The 21,431-nt window shown below is 40.7% G+C and overlaps 1 protein-coding gene across 8 annotated transcripts in view; it reads right to left on the reverse strand.

The window, feature by feature from the left end:
- Nucleotides 1-21,431, reverse strand: part of LOC102913133 (cation channel sperm-associated auxiliary subunit beta-like) — a 185,650-nt gene that overhangs the window by 161,652 nt on the left and 2,567 nt on the right. For 2 of the 8 annotated variants that reach the window (XM_076551269.1, XM_076551272.1), the window contains exons 2-4: nucleotides 18,764-18,842; nucleotides 8,749-8,834; nucleotides 1,732-1,872 (exon numbers count right to left, since the gene is read on the reverse strand). In XM_076551269.1, coding sequence (XP_076407384.1) covers nucleotides 1,732-1,872; nucleotides 8,749-8,834; nucleotides 18,764-18,842 — 306 coding nt within the window. Of the gene's footprint in view, nucleotides 1-1,731; nucleotides 1,873-8,732; nucleotides 8,835-9,107; nucleotides 9,265-18,658; nucleotides 18,688-18,763; nucleotides 18,843-21,431 lie in introns of those variants that run through there. The other 6 variants (XM_076551270.1, XM_076551274.1, XM_076551271.1 and 3 more) reach the window with 6 other exon arrangements.

Genomic DNA, 21,431 nt, shown 5'->3' on the forward strand with positions numbered 1-21,431 from the left:
CAGGGGTAGGAAAAGAAAAGAGTACTACTGCTACCTTGGAAAACAGCAGTTCCTCACCATAAAACCCAACAATTCCATTTCTGGATATGTATCCCAAATAAATGAAAACCTATTTCCACAAAAAGAACCATATACACAGCAGCAGCAGGTATAAGAACAATAGATAGAAAGTAGTACAATATTCACCTTCTGAAGGATAAACAAAATGTGCTACGTCTACAGTAGAGAATTAGTTACCCATAGAAAGAACAAAGCATTGACATTTCCCATGCTGTATATGGAACTTGAGCACACTATGAAAACTGAAGTAGGTGGCTACCAATTCTAGGTATTGTATTTTATTCATATAGGCTATGAAGAATTAGAAAATCCATGGAGAGGGAGAGAGAACATAAGCAGAATAGTGGTTGCATAGGGCTGATAATTGGAAGAAGTATGAGGAGTGACAGTTAATGACTTCATGTTGTCTTTCAAGATGATGAAATGTTCTGGAATTATATACTAGTGAGCCTGTACAACTCTGAATATACTAAAAACCAATGAACTATATATAGACTTTCAGTGGGTGAGTTGAATGGTATGTGAATTTATCTTGATAAATTGGTTTAAAATTAAGGCACAATTTTTTCTATTATTTTATTTTACAATACTATTCAGTTCTACATAACAGCCACAAATTTCCTTTTTCTCTCGCTTCCTGCCCCCCTCCCCTTTCCCCCAGCCCACCCCCCATTCCCACCTCCTCCAGATCAAGGTCTCCCCTGAGGACTGGGATCAACCTGATAGACCCAGTCCAGGCAGGTCCAGTCCCCTCCTCCCAGATTGAGCCAAGCGTCCCTGCATAAGTCCCAGGTTTCAAACAGCTAACTCATGCAACGAGCCCGGGACCTGGTATTAAGGTACATATAGATGGTAGTTCACTGCCATTTGACTCCCACTGAAAATGCTGGAAGAAATTGAAGCTAGCAGAAATGATGTCAGATCTTCAGGAGCAACAGAAGTATTAATTACTTCAAATGCATTTCTTCTAAATGATTTATTTTTTTAAAGGGGGTGGAGAGAAAGGATTTTTCTCTGTATTCCAGGATGGCCTTGAACTTACAGCAATCCTCATGTCTCTACCTACCAAATGCTGGAATTATAGGCATGTGCCATTATCATCATCACCATCACCACCACCATCATCATTTTCCTTTTTAATGTGTTCTAAGTGCTTGGAAAATATATAACTTCTTAATTAACAACTTATACTGTATTTGTAGGCAGATTTTTCTATCCTGCCTGCCAGTTCCCAAAACTATAGATACTTCATATTAATTATGAAGCTAGCTTAGCTGATAGCTTAGGCTTGTTTCTAACTAGTTTTTGTAATTTAAATTAACCCATATCTTTTAGTCTACGTTCTTTTATGTAGTTTGGTTACCTTTACTTTGTAAAGCCCATGCTGCTTGCTCTGCATCCCTGACATCTCCTTGCAACTCTACCCTTCTCTTCCCAGCATTATCTCTGCCCCCAAATCCTGCCAAGCCACAGCCATTTAGCTTTTTATTAAACCAGTCACATGACATCTTCACATAGTGTAAGTGAATATTCCATAACATGTATTATTGGATTTAAAACATCTGTAGAGATACAACATTACTTAATTTCCAACTTGTAAAAAGATATCCAATAAGTGAGACTATGCTTCTTCTCATTAACATAACATAGTATAAAATAAAGCATAATTACCAGAGACAAGTTAAAGTGGAAGTCTTCATGGTATGTACTGTTAGAGATTATCAATTTGGGAGCAAGGCCTCCTGATGTAAATACACTCAAAAGAGCCCTTGAAGTATCTTCACTTTCACTTTGGAAGAGACAGTAGATTTTCTTTAGGGAAGAAAGAAATACAACAAGTAATGAGACATTGATATAGAGAAGCATATTACATTATTAGTGAGAATATGTTTGTGAAAAATAATTGCTGATAAAAGATTTCTATCTTTAATAATTACCATCTCCAGTGAGGAAAACCTATTTTTATAAGCATGTCCTTGGAACTCAGTAACCTATCTAGTGTCCTAAGGTTTTTCAATTCATCCTTATGAGAGTGTTTTAGTCATAAAAATGGTAAGTTTATATTTTTCATAACCATAAAATGAAAACCAACTAGACTCACATGTAGAAAATATGATTTCATTAAAAGTATTGTTTTGTGACTAAATTGAAAAGGATTTAAATTTATTGTCCACTTCCCAGTTTTAAAAGGGACTTGGAGAGCAGGCAGAGATGGACATACACGTGCCTTCTCGGGGCTGTTTGCCCTGGGCAGGGAGAAGAAACTACAGGCCTGAGAGGTGCCATTAGGACCGAGTGGGCAGTGATGAACACACACACACACACACACACACACACACACACACACACACACACACACACACACACCTGCCTAAGGTGATTTGCCCTAGGCAGGGAGAGATAACTACAGGCTCACACAGTGCCTTACTGTGCCAGGCAGTTGAGCACAATTATGGTGAGCAAACACATGGTGGAATATGGGGGAGAGAGAGAGGCTGAATGGTTCCTGTCTGTTGGAGAGACACGGATGTGAAGAGGTGAAGGCGATGAGAAACAGGATACTGTAGGAGTCCTGCTTGTCACCAGGGGCCATGGTAGTGTTGGGTCCTGGACTGCTGCCAAAGGCTATGTCCAGGTTCATGGCCCTGCAGCAGCCAGTTTATGTTGATATCCATAACTCCTGTTACTACCAAAGGCCTTGAGGATGCCCAAGGTCTGGGACACCACCACATATGGCCATATTGGTGTCTGAGGGCCATGCCATAGCAGAAGCCATCCCAATCTGCATGGCTTGGGCTGCCATCTGGAGCCATGGATGCAGGTGATGGCCATTTTGGAGTCTATAGACCCACCACAGCAAAGGTCTGTGTTAATATCCAAGGCACCTGTTACCTTTGAAGGTCATATGGATGCCAGGGTCTGGGCCCCCACCTGGGGCCATTTTTTTTTATCTGAGGGCCACCTTGCCACCAGATTGATGCAGATCTGAGTGGCCTGTGAAGCCACCTGGGGCTATGATGGCATCCAGGCCTGAGTTTCTGTCTAGGACCATATCTAGGTCTGTGGTCCTACTGCACCTGGGATCTGTGTTGATGTCCATGACCCACATTGTCACCAAAGGCCACAAGGATGCCCAGCTTCTGGGCTGCCACCTATGGCCATGTTGGGGTTCAAGGGCTGTGTTGCTGCTGAGGCCATCTGGACATGAGTGGCCTGTGCTGCCACCAGTGGCCATGTTGTCATTTGGGCCTGAGCTGCTGCTGGGGGCCATGTCTGGGCCCATGGCTCTATTGCAGCCACGGTCTGCATTAATGTTCATGGCTCTGGTTACCACCAAAGGCAGTACAGATGCCTGGGGTCTGGGCCAACACCTGAGGCTATGTGGGTGCCTGTGGGTCATGCTGCCACCAGGGCAATACAGATTAGGCTGGCCTTTGCTGCCACTGGGGACTGTGTTGATGTATGGGCCCAAGATATGGGAGGGGCCATGTCTGGGTCTGTAATCCTACAGCAGCTGGGGTCCGTGTTGAGGTCACTGAAGGCTATGCCACTGCCTGTGGTCTGAGGTGACACATGGGGCCATGGTGGAGTCTGGGACCAAGTCAATGTGAGAGGCCTGCACTGCTACCCAGGGCCATGGTAACATCCAGGCCTAAGCAAGGGTTGATGGCATATCTAGGTCCATGGTTCTCATGCAGCTGGGGTCTGTGTTGATCTCTCTTGCTTGTGTTACCACAGGGGTCCATGAGAAGTATAGGGAAAAGGCTGGCAAAAGAAACCCACTCTGACCCTAGAGCTCAGAACTAGGGAAAGACTGCCCAGACAAGGCCAGTAAAAGAAACAGTTTGGCTCAAATCAGAGCCATATCTGCTCCTGGCTAAGGGACTTGTGAAACCAACAAATCACAGAGCAAGACAGTAGAATCCTGACCCTGGGGCCCAGGACTGGGGAAAGAAACATAGCCTGGTTTGGGGACCTGAGCCAGAGAAATGAATCAAGGAAACATGCCCTGACTTTGAAACTAGTACCATGTAAACAATCTTGGCCCCTAGAATCAGAGTCAGTGAAAGAAATGTGCCCTGGCCTTAGAGGTAGTGTCAAAAAGCCAAGAAAGGCCAGTGAAAGAAACATAGTTTGGCCCTGGAATCAGGGCCATCTCTGTCCCTAGGCCATAAAACTGGCCAATCCCTGGGCTGTAAAAAACTAACCAATCACTGGTGACTCCACCTTCAAGACATCCTATATAAACTGCCCTGCCTGGTCAGTTGTGAGCTGTTCTCTCCACCCTGGTAGAGGCAGCTACTCTCCTGGACTCCTCTTTCCCAAATAAATCTCTTTCTCAAAAGAGTGTTCAGTCACTGGCATAGAGAAGAACCTTGCTGAGATGTCCCATAGTGGACTGAGCAAAAGGGAGCTGAACAGAAAATCCTTGTTGAGATGTCCCTCAGTGGACAGAGTAAGAGAGAGCTGAAAAAGTAACACTTTTCTCTGGAGCTGGAGGAGATTGCTACATTTTTGCAATTTCTTAGGTGGGAGAAGCAGAGCTCTGCTAGGAAGCCCCCTTAGGTGGGGGCTGAGCAAAACTCAGCTGTAGTGGCTTTCCATGAGAGAAGCAGGATTGCTATATCCTGCGGGGGAGACAATCCCCCATCACATTAGGTATAGCCTGACTCCCAAACAGTCAGGATACCCTTCCCTGTATAGATCCTGGCAGCTCCAGGACTGACTTTCCCAAACAGTCAGGATATCCATCCCTGCTGAAGCAGTTCCAGGTGTGACTCTCTCGAGCAGTGAGAAAATTTCCCTTCCTAGGTTGGGCTGCTTCTTTGTAGCTCCAGCCATAAGAGCTGTCCTAAGCAGCTCCATGTGTCCAGGACACCTCCAGAGCAGAGGTGTCCAGGATACCTCAACCTCCAGGGTTGGGCTGCCTCCTTATAGCTCCAGCCACAAGAAGTGTCCTAAGCAGCTCAAGGTGTTGCCAGACTCTCAGGTAGTCAGGACACCTTTCCTCAGAGTTGCAAAACTCACATTTTGACCAAACCCACAGAGTTACAACAAATTTACTTATAAGAACCATGTGTTGAAACCTGTGTTGAAGTACAAGGACCCATGCTGAGCTAACCCCACCCCTCACCAGGCCTGGGATAAGGGACCTTATTACCTTGGCGGTGGAAAGCTGGCCCCACCCCTAATAGGAAAGCCTGCTCCCCAATTCCCCTGACACACACACACTTGGGAAAGTTGCTCCCAGCCCTCACCTCAGGTGTAGGAGAGCTAGCTCTACTCCTAAGCTGCAGAGGGTGGTTCCAGCAGCCTAGCCAGAATAACCCAACTACCACCCAGACACACATCCATGGCTTTGAGTGGACACTCTCCAACATCTACCCCATGTATAATCCCCCTGGAGCACGGGAATGGACTAGTCCTATGGAATCATAATTGCAGGATATCTGAGAGGAGTTTCAGTGAGAGTCCAGTGTTGATGGAGTATCAGAAGCCAGAGGCCTTGAACCTGACCAACAACACATTACACAATTAACATTTGCAAGTAAAGCTCTTTGGATAAAAGGGCAGGTACCAAGACCACCAAGACAAATGAAGAGTTGATGGAGAGGTGGGAAAGATGGAGGAATGAAGTGGAGTTTGTTTGCTTTTGTTCTTTTTAAAATTAATATTCCTTGGGCAGTGGTGGCACATGTCTTTAATCCCAGCACTCGGGAGGCAGAGTCAGGCAGATCTGTGAGTTCGAGGCCAGCCTGAACTACCAAGTGAGTTCCAGGAAAGGTGCAAAACTACACAGAGAAACCCTGTCTTGAAAAACCAAAAAAAAAAAAAAAAAAAAAAAAAAGGCGGGTGGTGGTGGCATATGCCTTTAATCCCAGCACTTGGGAGGCAGAGGCAGGTGGATCTTTGTGAGTTTGAGGCCAGCCTGCTCCACAGAGCGAGACCAAGGAAAGGCGCAAAGCTACACAGAGAAACCCTGTCTCGAAAAACCAAAAATATTCTTATTTCCATTTTTATTTTATTTTTATATTTTTATTTTATTTATTTACTATTTTTTTTTTGGTTTTTTCGAGACAGGGTTTCTCTGTGTAGCTTTGCGCTTTTCCTGGAGCTCACTTGGTAGCCCAGGCTGGCCTCGAACTCACAGAGATCCGCCTGCCTCTGCCTCCCGAGTGCTGGGATTAAAGGCGTGCGCCACCATGCCCGGCTTTATTTACTATTTTTATCTTATTGTTTCTTTTTTAGTTAATACCGAGGAACTGACAAATAAGTGGATTTGGGGTGCATGATGTGAAATTCCCAAAGAATAAATAAAAAATGCATTAATAAAAAATTTTAAAAAGGAATGTGGCAATGTCACATCATGAATGCTGAATTTTACTGAAAACCTAAGGCAGACACTGAGATTTATCTCTTGTCTCTTCTACTAATTGAGAATACTTTATCTGGGATTGGCAAGATGGTGTGGCAGTTAGAAGCACTTGCTCCTCATGCAGAAAATTTGGGTTCCGTTCACAGCACACACATGGAAGTCCACAACAGTTTGCCAATACAGTAATGGGAACCAAAACCCTCTTCTGACCTCTCTAAGCACCAGGCATGTACATGATACACATACATACATGCAGTGAAAACATGCATGCAGAGAAAATGAAATAAGTGAATCTTAATTGAAAAGAATACTTTGGAACCTTCCTAAATTTTAAGTTCTCTCCTTTAGAAATGGGGAAATGGCTCAGAGGTACACCTATAATTCTACTACTCAGAAGACCGAGGTAGAAGAATACCCAATTCCAGGATTTTCTGAGCTAAGTGGAAGACCCTGTCCTGCCTAAATAATGAAAATAAAGGGGGAGGCCTTGACAACAACATTAAAAATATCTACCATATGTTGGGCAGAGTAGAAGGTGTTAGGGATACGGAGGAGAATAAACTGACATAATCCCTGCCACTCAAGGACTTACAGTCTAGTGGGGGTTGTCAGGCAGACAAACTGGTTAGATGGAGTAGTGGGGGAAGTTATAGATAGACAAAGGGAAAGACAGACCAAGAGAATACATACAGCATCAATCATAGAATAAAACAGTGAAGGGGGAGTGGGAACACAGGTGTTGGGGAAGTACATCTGATTTAAAATTTTAATTACGTGTGTGTATGTGTGTGTGTGTGTGTGTGTGTGTGTGTGTGTGTGTGTGTGTGTGTACGTACGTATGCATGTATGAGCACCTCTGCCACAGCATGCATGTGGAGGTCAGAGGACAATTTGTGGCCGTCAGTTCTGTCTACCATGTGGGATCTATTAATCAAACCCAGGACATCAGGCTTGGTGGCAACTGCCTTTACTTATTAGATATCTTACTGATCTGGTCTGGAAAAGTCCTATTTTTAATAGAGTCATCAGAGGAAAAGATTTCCCTCAGAAAAGGCATGCATGAAATTAAGTTTCATAATGAACACAGAGCACTTTGATTATACACACACTTTAAAGATTTAAGTAATGATTTAAAACAATGCCAAGGTGACATGTACTTCACTATAACTATGTAAAAATGGGCTCGAATACTAATTGTAAAACTAAAAATGGAAACTAGAGATGGCTCAGTGGTTAAGAGCCTTGTTGCTCTTCCACAGGACCTAGAACCCACATTGTGGCTGACAACTCTGTAACTCCAACAGATTCAATGAACTCTTCTGGATCAGGCATGCATGTATATATGTGCACCTATGTAGTACACATGAGGAGATGCAGGCAAAGCTTCTATACAAATAAAATAAAATAAATAATTCTACAAATGATTTTTTAAATAAAAAACTAAAACCAAAGTGTTAAGCAATCTGGTCCTAGCTTTGTAAGTCTACCTTTCCTTTCCTATAGTACAAAATCACAAACAAAAAGGGCACAGGATTCTCATGTGCTGTTACTTCAAACCTAAATTAAGTATATAGTTTGTATATCGAATAGAATTAGGGACAAAGTTAAAGGAGACTTAGGGATAAATTATGTGTCTTCCTGGAAAGTTATTCAATTGTATTTGTCATTGATTTTTAGATAATCTGTGGCTTTTTTTTTTATTAACATCTGTTTTGTTAGCAATTGCTACATGGATTTTCAAGTGTGTGTGTGTGTGTGTGTGTGTGTGTGTGTTGAACTCAAGGCTTTGAGCACAGTAGGTAAGCACTCTCTCACTGAGCCATTACACATGGCCATAGCCCATGACTATTTTAATATTCTGTTTTATTTTATGTTGTTTGATTGCTTAAAAATGCCCCATCTCTTGAATGGAAAGGCCATACTATTGCTTACACAAAATGACAACCACAACATGGTCCTTGTTATACAAGAACAATTTCTTAAGGTCATGTGAGGTATGTTTCTCTGACATGCTACTTCTGTCAAACTTCAAAAGAACTAATTGGTTTCATATCAGTTGAAGATGGTTGCAGCTGGTCTAGAAAAGGGAGGTAGGCATCATTTATTAACAACACTCACAGAGCATGGCTACCCAGGATGCTCAATGGCTAAATGAAATATACTTCCCTATCCAGCTACAGACACAATTCCATAGAATTTCACCTTCCTGTCTGGACAGTAGAAAGCACTTGAGAGACTATAGTGCCATTGCATTTGTATCAGGCCGTAAAAGGGCCCAAAGGGCTATAATACATACAGTTAGTGGACTTTACCAAACTGTCCATGGACAGAAACAACTTGATTTGATTGTCTGTGGGGACCTCTTCACTGGAACAAACAAAGTGGTTCTTCTTCTCACCTGAACAACAACAACAAACAGGTCAAAATAGAAGGACTTACATGAAAAGTACCATATTTTTCAAACTGATAAAACACAGTTTCTTCTTCCCCTCCTTCCCTTTCCCTTCCCTTTCCCTTCATTTCTCTTTCCTTTCTCTTCTCTCCCTTCCCCTCCCTTCTCCTCCCCTCCCCTTCCCTTCCCTTTCCCTTCCCTTCCCATCCCTTTCTCTTCCTGTCCCTTCCCTTCCCTTGGGTTAAAGGTGTGTGCCAATAATGCTGGGTAATAAGTCACCTGTTAAAGAATAAGAATTATAACCTGGGCAGTGGTGGTGTGTGCCTTTAATCCAAGCACTTAAGAAGCAGAAGCACGTGAGTCATTATGAGTTTGAGGCCAGCCTGGTCTACAAAGTGAGTTCCAGGATAGGCAAGGCTACACAGAAAATCCCTGTCTTGAAAAAGAAAAGAATTATAAATTTAAAGCTGGGTGTGGAGTTGCACATATGCAATTCTAGGACTCAAGAAACAGAGGCAGGAGGGTCAACAGTCAGAAGCCATCCTAGGCTACATGAGATTCTGTCTAAATTACCTTCCCATCCTCTACAGAACAGAATTGTAATTTTGAACTCACTGTATTTAGAGAATACCCAAACTGTGCACATTTTTTTCTTCTTAAAGATATGCTATTAGGAGTCATAAAAGGAGGGGTTGGCTAAAGCATTAAAATATAGTGCAGGGTATGCTAGACCATGATGTCAAGTGTGCAGAAGGTGACAAAAACTATGGACTTTACCAAACTCTCAGAGTTCCTCACTCTTGTTATAAGCATAAGATGATTAAAAACTGGAGCAGAGAAAGTTTTGGTGCTTTTGAGACAGGATTTCATAATTTTGTCCTGGATTGTCTTGAACTTGCTATGTTGCCCAGGATGTACTCAAAATAAGTGCCATCTTCCTATCTTCACCTACTGAGTGCTGGAGTTGCAGATTTACACCATCACACCAGGCTAGAGATGGAGTTTTTTTTCTCTCATAGAGAGCCACTGGCAGGAAGAGGTTGGAAGGAGGATCCCTTCATCTTATCTTGGAGAAAAGAGGTTGTAATGGGTACAGTGGAAAATGTAACATGTAACCCTATAGTTTGAAACACAGGCTTGGACTCCTACTTAGCAAAAGAACAGGGTTCATTAGTCTGACAGGACAAAACATGGCATTGTGAGAAAGAATGATTTTAGGAGCCTTGTTATGTAATATTCCTTTACACTGTATGAAGATGTGTCACAGTGATTGGCTTCATAAAAAGCTAAATGGCTAAGAGCTAGGCAGCAGGTATAGCAGGGACTTCTGGACAGAGAGCTCTGGGAAGAAGAAAGGTAGAGTCTCCAGTCAGATGAGATGAAGCCGGATGGGCAGTACAGAGTAAAGGTAACCAAGTCATGTAAAAGAATGTAGATTAAAAGATATGGCTTAATGTAAGTTATAAAAACTAGTTAGGAACAAATCTAAGCTAAGGGTAAGCTTTCATAATCAATAGTAAGTCTTGTGTTATTTTTTGTGAAAAATCTGTCTACATATGATGTCCAAAATCTGACCAAGTATATCCATATAAGGCCTGAGAAAGCTAAAACAACAAAAAACAAAAGCAAAAGAAAGCAAAAAAAAAAAAAAAAACCCAAAACAAAAATCAAAAAACAAAAAACAAAGAAGTCCCCAATACTTTGAGTCAAATGTACCTTCTTGGCAGGGCATCCTGGTGACCAAGGTCTCTTGGATAGGCTCAGTGTACAGAGACTGCCTGCAGGCTGGAGTTGGCCTCCAGTGCCATGCACCAGCACCATACACTAAGGTGAGCCATGCCAAATGGCCGACATAGCTATTTAAGATTCATCTCATGTGATCAGAGAACACTGCAGATGCTTAGTAAAGCCAGGTACAGACACAGAAAATCCCTAAAAAGGTATGATATGATTAAAAATGTGCTTAGATGCTGAAGAGAGAAATGAAAATGGGTATAGACAGTTGTAGAAAAAACAGTTTAAAATAATAAAGTCTTTAAAAAGAGAATATAGAGGCCTGGTGACAGCCGGCAGAGACATACAGGCCCAGGAGCGGCCCACAGAGGTAGACAGGCCCAGCGGCAGAGACAAGCAGACGCAGGTAGGCCTGTGGCAGCGGCCCGCAGGGGTAGACAGGCCCGGCGGCGGTGGCCGACAGGGACATACAGGCCCGGCGGCAGCTGGCAGAGACATACAGGCTCGGTGGTGGCCTGCAGAGGTAGACAGGCCCGACAGCAGTGACAAGCAGAGGTAGGTAGGCCCGTGGCGGCAGCTGGCAGAGACATACAGGCCCAGTGGCAGCCCGCAGAGTCAGACAGACCCGGTGACAGCTGACAGGGACATACAGGCCCGGCGACAGAGACAAGCAGACACAGCTTGGAACAGGGACGCCTCTAACCCCAACACCCGGGGAAGAAGCTATCTCCATGGGACAGAACCAGAACAAATCTGAACACTCCGTCTGAGGACAACCCAGGGCCCAGCTGCTGATCCTGCGAAACCCAACAACTTGGAGGTGTTGGTGAGACTACCCTGCTCAGCTGAAACCCATCTGGGAGAGGATTCAGATGCCTACAGTTTGAAGTCTGAAGAAACAAGATCAGCTGAGGAGTTGACGAATGAACAAAACGTGACCTGGGAACACAGAAGAAGGTGCTGCCCAGCCACCAAACCAGATCACCAGAATCATAAGTATATACTTCACTGACTGAGATCAGCTACCCCTGAAGAAATAGCCCAATAGCACCATTTAACCAAGAACTCCTTCTAAACAAGACTAAAAATTAGAACAAGAGAGGCACTCTCAGACACAGACACAACCTGAACCGCACAGAAGAAGAGATGAGTAGATGCCAGTGCAAAAATACAGGCAACAACATAAAGACCTATATGGCAACATCAGAATGTAGTGATTCTACACCTGCAAGACCTGAACATACCAAGACAGATGAAACAGAAGAAATCAAACCTAAAAATGACTTTAAGAAGATGTTAGAGGCCCTTAAAGAAGAAATAAAACATTCCCTCAAAGAGGAAATAAAAACTTCCCTTAAAGAGGAAATGAAAAACTCCATTAAAGAGGAAATAAAAAACTCCCTTAAAGAAATGGAAGAAAAAAATGAACAAAAAAATGGGAAGAAATCAAAGAAAGCCAAGAAAATGCAATTAAACAGATGAAAGAAACATTCCAAGATCTAAAAAATGAACTTGAGACAATAAAGAAAACACATGCTGAGGGAATGCTGGAAATAGAAATCCTGACTAAACGAACAGGAACTACAGAAACAAGCATAACCAACCGAATGCAAGAGATGGAACAGAGAATCTCTGACACTGAAGACACAATAGATAAAATAGATTCGTCAGTCAAAGAAAACACTAAAGACAAAAAAGTTGTAACACAAAACGTCCAGGAAATTTGGGACACCATGAAAAGACCAAACCTAAGAATAATAGGGATAGAAGAAGGAGAAGAATACCAACTCAAAGGCACAGAGAATATATTCAACAAAATCATAGAAGAAAACTTTCCTAACCTAAAGAAAGAAATACCTATGAAGATACAAGAAGCTTACAGAACACCAAATAGGCTGGATCCAAAAAAAAAGTCCCCTCGCCACATAATAATCAAAACATTAAACACACAGAACAAAGAAAAAATATTAAGAGCCACAAAGGAAAAAGACCAAGTAACATATAAAGGCAAACCCATCAGAATAACACCAGACTACTCAATAGAGACTATGAAAGCTAGAAGATCATGGACAAATCTCATGCAGACACTAAGAGACCACAGATGCCAACCCAGACTATTATACCCAGCAAAACTCTCAATCACCATAGGCGGAGTAAACAAAATATTCCAGGATAAAACCAGATTTAATCAATACCTGTCCACAAACCCAGCCCTACAGAAAGCACTAGAAGGGAAAATCCAACCCAAAGAAGCTAAACACATCCATGAAAAATCAAGCAATAGATAATCCCACACCAACATACACCACAGAAGGACAACACAACACAACCACAAAAAATAACAGGAATTAACAATCACTGGTCATTAATATCCATCAATATCAATGGTCTCAACTCACCTATAAAAAGACACTGGCTAACAGAATGGATAAGAAAACAGGACCCTTCCATCTGCTGCATACAAGAAACACACCTTAACTTCAAAGACAGACACTACCTCCGAGTAAAGGGCTGGGAAAAGACTTTCCAAGCAAATGGACCTAAGAAACAAGCTGGTGTAGCTATCCTAATATCTAATAAAATAGACTTCAAACTAAAATCAATCAAAAGAGATCAGGATGGCCACTACATATTTATCACAGGAAAAATCCACCAAGATGAATTCTCGATTCTAAACATTTATGCTCCAAATACAAAAGCACCCACATTCATAAAAGAAACACTACTAAAGTTTAAAACGCACATCAAACCCCACACATTAATAGTGGGAGATTTTAACACACCACTCTCACCAAAAGACAGATCTACCAGACTGAAACTTAACAAAGAAATAAAGGACCTAACAGATGTTATGACTCAAATGGACCTAATAGATATCTACAGAACATTCCATCCTAACACAAAAGAATATACCTTCTTCTCAGCACCCCATGGAACCTTCTCAAAAATTGACCACATGCTTGGCCACAAAACAAATCTCAACAGATACAAAAAAATTGGAATAACCTCCTGTATCTTATCAGATCACCATGCCTTAAAGTTAGATCTCAACAACAGCAAAAATTATAGAAAACCCACAAACTCATGGAAACTGAATAATGCCCACCTGAAACATCAATGGGTCAAGGAAGAAATAAAGACAGAAATTAAAGATTTCCTAGAACTCAATGAAAATGAAAGTACAACATACCCACACTTATGGGACACTATGAAAGCAGTGCTAAGAGGAAAATTCATAGCTCTAAATGCACACATAAAGAAGATGGAGCAATCCCATACCAATGAATTAACAGCATAACTGAAATCTCTAGAACAAAAAGAAACAAACTCATCCAGGAGAAATAGACGCCAAGAAATAATCAAATTGAGGGCTGAAATCAACAAAATAGAAAAGAAGAGAACAATACAAAAAATCAATGAAACAAAGAGTTGGTTCTTTGAAAAAATCAACAAGATAGACAAACCCCTAGCCAAATTAACCAAAAGGCAAAGAGAGAGCACCCAAATTCACAAAATCAGAAATGAAAAGGGAGACATAACAACAGATAACAAGGAAATCTAGAGAATCATCATATCATACTTCAAAAACCTGTACTCCACAAAAATGGAAAACCAGGAAGAAATGGACAATTTTCTGGATAAATACCACATACCAAAATCAAATCAAGACCAGATAAACCATTTAAACAGACCAATAACCCCTAAAGAAATAGAAACAGTCATCAAAAGTCTCCCAACCAAAAAAAGCCCTGGACCAGATGGTTTCAGTGCAGAATTCTACCAGACTTTCAAAGAAGAACTAATACCAATCCTCTTCAAAGTGTTCCACACAATAGAAACAGAAGGAACACTACCAAACTCTTTTTATGAGGCTACAATTACCCTGATACCCAAACCACACAAAGATGCAACAAAGAAATAGAACTACAGACCAATCTCCCTCATGAACATTGATGCAAAAATACTCAACAAAATATTGGCAAACCGAATCCAAGAATACATCAAAACAATCATCCATCACGACCAAGTAGGATTCATCCCAGGGATGCAAGGATGGTTCAACATACGAAAATCAGTCAATGTAATACACCATATAAACAAACTGAAAGAAAAAAACCACATGATCATCTCATTAGATGCTGAAAAAGCCTTTGACAAAATCCAACACCCCTTCATGATAAATGTCTTAGAAAGATCAGGAATACAAGGAACATTTCTAAATATAATAAAAGCAATTCATAGCAAGCCGACAGCAAACATCAAATTAAATGGAGAGAAACTCAAAGCAATACCACTAAATTCAGGAACAAGACAAGGCTGTCCACTCTTCCCATATTTATTCAATATAGTACTAGAAGTTCTAGCTAGAGCAATAAGACAACAAAAGGAGATCAAAGGGATACAAATTGGAAAGGAAGAAGTCAAACTTTCACTATTTGCAGATGATATGATAGTATACATAAATGACCCCAAAAACTACCAGGGAACACCTACAGCTGATAAACTCCTTCAGTAAAGTGGCAGGATACAAGATCAATTCAAAAAAATCAGTAGCCCTCCTATACACAAATGATAAAAGCGCTGAGAAAGAAGTCAGAGAAACATCACGCTGTACAATAGCCACAAATAATATAAAATACCTTGGGATAACACTAACTAAACAAGTGAAGGACCTGTTTGATAAGAACTTTAAATATCTAAAGAAAGAAATTGAAGAAGATATCAGAAAATGGGAGGATCTCCCATGCTCATGGATAGGTAGGATTAACATAGTAAAAATGGCAATCTTACCAAAAGCAATCTACAGATTCAATGCAATCCCCATCAAAATCCCAACACAATTCTTCACAGACTTGGAAAGAAAAATACTCAACTCCATATGGAAAAACAAAAGACCAAGGATAGCTAAAAGAATCCTATATGATAAAGCAATCTTTGGAGGCATCACCATCCCTGACCTCAAACTCTACTATAGAGCTATAGTAATAAAAACAGCTTGGTACCGGTATAAAAACAGTACCATATGGACCAATGGAATCGAATTGAAGACCCTGACATTAATCCATGCACATATGAACACCTGGTTTTTGACAAAGGAGCCAAAACTATACAATGGAAAAAAGAAAGTATCTTCAACAAATGGTGCTGGCATAACTGGATGTCAATATGTAAAAGATTACAAATAGATCCATGTCTGTCACCATGCACAAAACTCAAGTCCAAGTGGATCAAAGACCTGAACATAAATCCACTTTCACTAAACTTAAAAGAAAAGAAAGTAGGAAGCACTCTTGAACGCATTGGCACCGGAGACCATTTCCTAAATAAAACACCAACAGCACAGACCCTGAGCACAACAATTAATAAATGGGACCTCTTGAAACTGAGAAGCTTTTGCAGGGCAAAAGACACAGTCAATAAGACCAAAAGACTACCAACAAAATGGGAAAAGATCTTCACCAACCCCACATCTGACAGAGGATTGATCTCCACAGTATATAAAGAACTCAAGAAACTAGACATCAAAATACTGAACAGTCCAATTAAAAAATGGGCTAAAGAGCTAAACAGAGAATTCACAAAACAAGAACTACAAATGGCTGAAAGACATTTAAAGAAATGCTCAACATCCTTAATCATCAGGGAAATGCAAATCAAAACGACTCTGAGACACCACCTTACACCTGTCAGAATGGCTACGATCAAAAACACCAATGACATCCAATGTTGGAGAGGATGTGGAGCAAAGGGAACTCCTCCACTGTTGGTGGGAATGTAAACTTGTACAACCACTGTGGAAATCAGTATGGCGGTTTCTCAGAAAATTAGGAATCGAACTACCTCAAGACCCAGCCATCCTACTCTCATGCTCAGCTTTGTTCATAGCAGCACTATTTGTAATAGCCAGAACCTGGAAACAACCTAGATGCCCATCAACGGAAGAATGGATGGAAAAAATGTGGTACATATACACAATGGAGTACTACTCAGCAGAGAAAAACAACGAAAGCATGAAATTTGCAGGCAAATGGATGGAACTAGAAAAAACCATCCTGAGTGAGGTAACCCAAACCCAGAAAAACAGCCATGGTATGTACTCACTCACAAGTGGATTCTAGATATAAAATAAAGAACAATCAGACCACAACCCATAGAACCATGAAGGCTATATATATAGCATGGAGGTCCCTAGGACAACTGTGGCTTATAATAAATTTCGGTTTTACTCAATTATTGAAAAAAGTAGCCAAATGAATGGAAACACATGAACTATGAACCAAAGGCTGAGGGGCCCCCAGCTAGATCAGGCCCTCTGAATAGGTGTGACAGTTGTTTGGCCTGAACTATGAACCAAAGGCTGAGGGGCCCCAGCTGGATCAGGCCCTCTGAATAGGTGAGACAGTTGATTGGCTTGATCAGTTTGGGAGGCAACTAGGCAGTGGGACCAAGTCCTGTGCTCATTGCATGAGCTGGCTGTTTGAAACCTGGAGCTTATGCAGGGACACTTGGCTCAATCGGGGAGGAAGGGACTGGAACTGCCTGGACTGAGTCTACCAGGTTGATCTCAGTCCTGGGGGAGGATTTGCCCTGGAGGAGGTGGGAATTGGGGGTAGACTGGGGGTAAGGGGAGGGGGTGGGAGGGGGGAGAATAAGGGAACCTGTGGCTAATATGTAGAACTGAATGGTATTGTAAAATAAAATAAAATAAAATAAATAAAAAAAGAGAATATAATAATATATAAGAAAAAGCCACGTAAAGATGGGAAATAACAAGGTATATGGATCCTGTATGGTGCTTTATTGACTTTAAATTTTAATTAGATTTATGTAAGAACTAAGAATAAGTTTATTTTATACTGCATATTGTTTGTACAACATAATTTTTCAGTATTATTATTACATTTGTCTATGTAAGCATCAGTGTAAACAGCCTCCCGATGATTATAGTTTGAAATCAGTATTTCTTTGCCTCATGTGCAAGCCCCTCTATGAAATGCACCAGCTCCCAGTCTTTCAGAATAGTTTGACTGTATCCCTTCTTTCACATCAGATTGAACTATGCACTGCTTCCCTCACATATTCTGCAATTTACTACCTCCAAACTACTGTTTATCATGTGTCCTGATACTGCTTTTGAAACATACTGTTTCTCATATGTGTATATGCAAATTTTACCCACTTTAAAGACCTAGACAGACTGTTTGCTTTTATATAAAGCTGGCCTTAACAACCTGCTTTTCCACAGCCAGATACAATCACTCTTTTCTCTGACACCTCTCCTTCTATGACTCTCCAATGTTGGCTTATATCCACAGATATGTCAGAAATCCCCTACTACAATGTTTGGAACTAAAAACTGGGACAATTCATATCTCATCAAATTCTGCAACACATTTGTGAATAGAAAGTCTGAATTCCTCTATCTATCCATTTATCAAACACCACTGTATTCTAGCATGCATTCTAGGATGCAGAAAGATCTCAAAAAATGTGTACACAGTGGAAGTAGATTTTTTCCTTAACAAAACTTTTCTGTTCTTAAAGTTTTGTGAACTAATTCTATCCACATATTTTTTTCAGGAAAATTTCCTTTTACTTTGATAGGCTGAGAATTCATACATCAAGGAAAAATTTTATATCTGTCCAAATAATAAAATATTTGCCATGATTAATCTGCTGTTAATGGTGAACATTCTATGACTTGGAAGTGACAATGTGTTATTAAAAAAAGTTTGCAAGCCGGGCGATGGTGGCACACGCCTTAATCCCAGTACTTGGGAGGCAGAGGCAGACAGATCTCTGTGAGTTCGAGGCCAGCCTGAGCTACAGAGTGAGTTCCAGGAAAGGCGCAAAGCTACACAGAGAAACCCTGTCTCAAAAAAAAAAAAAAAAGAAAAAAAAAGTTTGCATACACAACTTGGTAAAAATGGGTTCACAATGACATTGGTAGACACCCAGGCCAGAGTAAATAAGTAATACATGAAAACAATGGGAAAATACTGTCAAGAAAAAAATATTAAATGAACAATATTTGAACTGTAAATGAGGAAAGGTTATGAATAAAACTCCTGCAAAGGAGACAGTCTGATACTTACATTTATTATATACAATTCCTGATGAAAATTCAAACACATTCAAAAGTAAAATCATAGCATGTATTATGAATAAAACTCCTGCAAAGGAGACAGTCTGATACTTACATTTATTATATACAATTCCTGATGAAAATTCAAACACATTCAAAAGTAAAATCATAGCATGTATAAGCGGTGATTCCATCTGTTGGAATAAATATAAGTTATTTCTATTCAGTTACTCTGAAAATATTATTTTGCATTTTTAGACATAAAAACAAATACACAAAGGTAAAGAAAACACCCCTTCAAGTTAATAATATTTTTTACCGTGGGACAAAAGCAGATGATAAAGAGGGAGGTAGAGTGCTTGCCTAGCAAGCACACAGCCCTGGGTTTAATACCCAGCACCTAATTAACAATTGGCCAACCGACAAATCCCTGAAATACACACACAACATGAAAACATTCTAGTTTATCTCCTACTGTGTATTTAAAATATGTAAAATATGGTCTTCCTGAGAGACAGAGAGGTTGGGGCTTGGGATTTTCTTCAATATAGGTAACAGTGGGAGAAGTGATATTCATGATATTAGATTAATTATAAGATCAAGAACCTGCTTAGATCAGTAAAAGCTCTAAGGATGATAAAACTGACAATCTTTTTTTCTTTAACTCTTTTGACAATATTTTGAATACCTAGATTTAGAGGCAGTCTACATGATCCCAAGCTTCCTTGTATGTTCTTGCTGAGTATAGTAAGAATGCAAGTCTCTGGTGCTCTTGATCCAGGACTTTTCTCAGGGTTATGTTTGCAGCCAAAAGATGTGAGGAAGTTACAACAGCAGACCAGTTTCCATGGTGACTCTCCTAATGTCAGTGTTCTTCCTCTGTGATGCATCTCATGGCTTGTCTAAGTATATGTTATAGACTGAGTCATTTATAACAAAACTTACATATTGAAGTCCTAACCCCTAGAATGAGATCCCATTTAGAGAATGAGGTCGTTGAAAAATACTCTAACTGAAAACGTCTAGTATCCTTAAAAGCTGAGTAAACTTGGGCACTGAGTTACACAAAGAGAAGATAAAGCAAAGACAGGGACAAGACAATCATTTATAAACTCATGGGAGAGTCTCTCAGGGACCTCAGCAGGAATCAACATGGTAACACTTTGTCCTCAGGCTTCTGACCTCCAGAATATGAAAAAACATTCTGTTCTTTAATCTACCCAGTGTATGCTACTTTGTTATGGAACCCTAGGAAATGCTGTTGGACTTTGGGAGTGAAGGAATTAGAAAGAGCTTCACGCTGATACTCTGTCTACTTCTCTCTGGGAGCAATGATGCCTTTTGTCTCTAACCTAGCAATCTCATGTCTATTGGCAGGACCCAAGAAAATAGGTATAAGCCTGACTTGACAACTTCAAGTAGACTGAAATCTCAGACTCTGGAGGGCTCTTGATAATATTTCAACTAATTAGTATGTTCTCTCCCTCAAAATTTGCTTTGCTTATTTAGGAATATTTATTGGCAGAATGTTCAAATATCCATTGGATTTTGAATTTACCATTTTTATATTTTCAGGAAGGTCTATTTTTTTCTTTATTTGGTTATTTTTAGAGAAAGAGTCTCACTGTGCTGGCCTGCAAGTCACTATGGATACCAGTCTGTTCTTCAACCCACAGAAATCCACCTGCCTCTGCGTCCTAGTGCCAGGATCAAAGGCATGCACCATCACAACAACCTTGGAAAAATTGAGAAATTCATGTATTTTTTGTTCTCCCCAAACTAATGGCAAGGCCCTATTGTTGAAGACAACACTTACATATCTCAGTGAATACAGAGATGTTGAACTGATTTCTAACTAGAGACTTCACCCCCTACTCTCTAGAGTTCATGGAACTGAAAGGTACTTATCAAGTTACCAGTAGAGAAAGGTAATCATGAACCCAGCTACAAACTCTGTGATCTACAAAGGTGATCTGCCTGCTCCACGAGATGGAACCCTAACATTGCTCAGCTTGCCAAGAGCCTGAGACTGGATAGGTCATAGACCTACCATAAAACCAAATAATATTGTTCTTCTAAAGGAACATAGCAATAACGTGACTCCTATCAACATTCTGATATAGCCATAGATCAGTGCTTCACTCAGTCATCATCAGAGAAATTTCCTCTTGTAATAGATGGGAACTAACACTGAGACCCACAATTAGACAATGCACTGAGAGTGAGAGATTTTGGAATATTCAGTCCTAAATGGGATATCTTCATCAAAACACTCCCCTTAGGGCTCAAGGAGCTCTGCACATGAGGAGGTGGGAAGATTTTAAGAGCTAGAGCAGATGGATCACTCCAAGCAGTGTCTTCCAGACACAACAGAACAGATCCACAGGATATGAACTCACAGAAATTATGGCAGCATGCCCAGGACCTGGACAGGTTTAAGCCAGATAGGATCACAGTATGAAGGAGGGGAGTGGACATGGGCTCCCATCCCTAACCAAAAAGCTATCACCCATTGACATCAGGTTGCATAGGAAAAATTAGTTTCCTTCAATGGAGTCTCACTGGGTATATTAACTAAACTTAAGGGTAGGTCCCATGCTTAGTAGTAGATGGCCAACACAAAACAAAACAAACTCAATGGCATTTTTGTGGACTTTTGGTCTCATATTGCTTTGTTTAGGCATTTTTTTGGTCCTACTGGTCTTTGGCTTATATATTATGGTTTCCAATTTTGGGGTTTTATGGTTTTGTGTATCTGTGTATGTGTATTTCTTGTGTTTTTT

This window comes from Peromyscus maniculatus, chromosome 14, assembly GCF_049852395.1.
Source record: "Peromyscus maniculatus bairdii isolate BWxNUB_F1_BW_parent chromosome 14, HU_Pman_BW_mat_3.1, whole genome shotgun sequence".
Classification (NCBI taxonomy): Eukaryota; Metazoa; Chordata; class Mammalia; order Rodentia; family Cricetidae; genus Peromyscus; species Peromyscus maniculatus.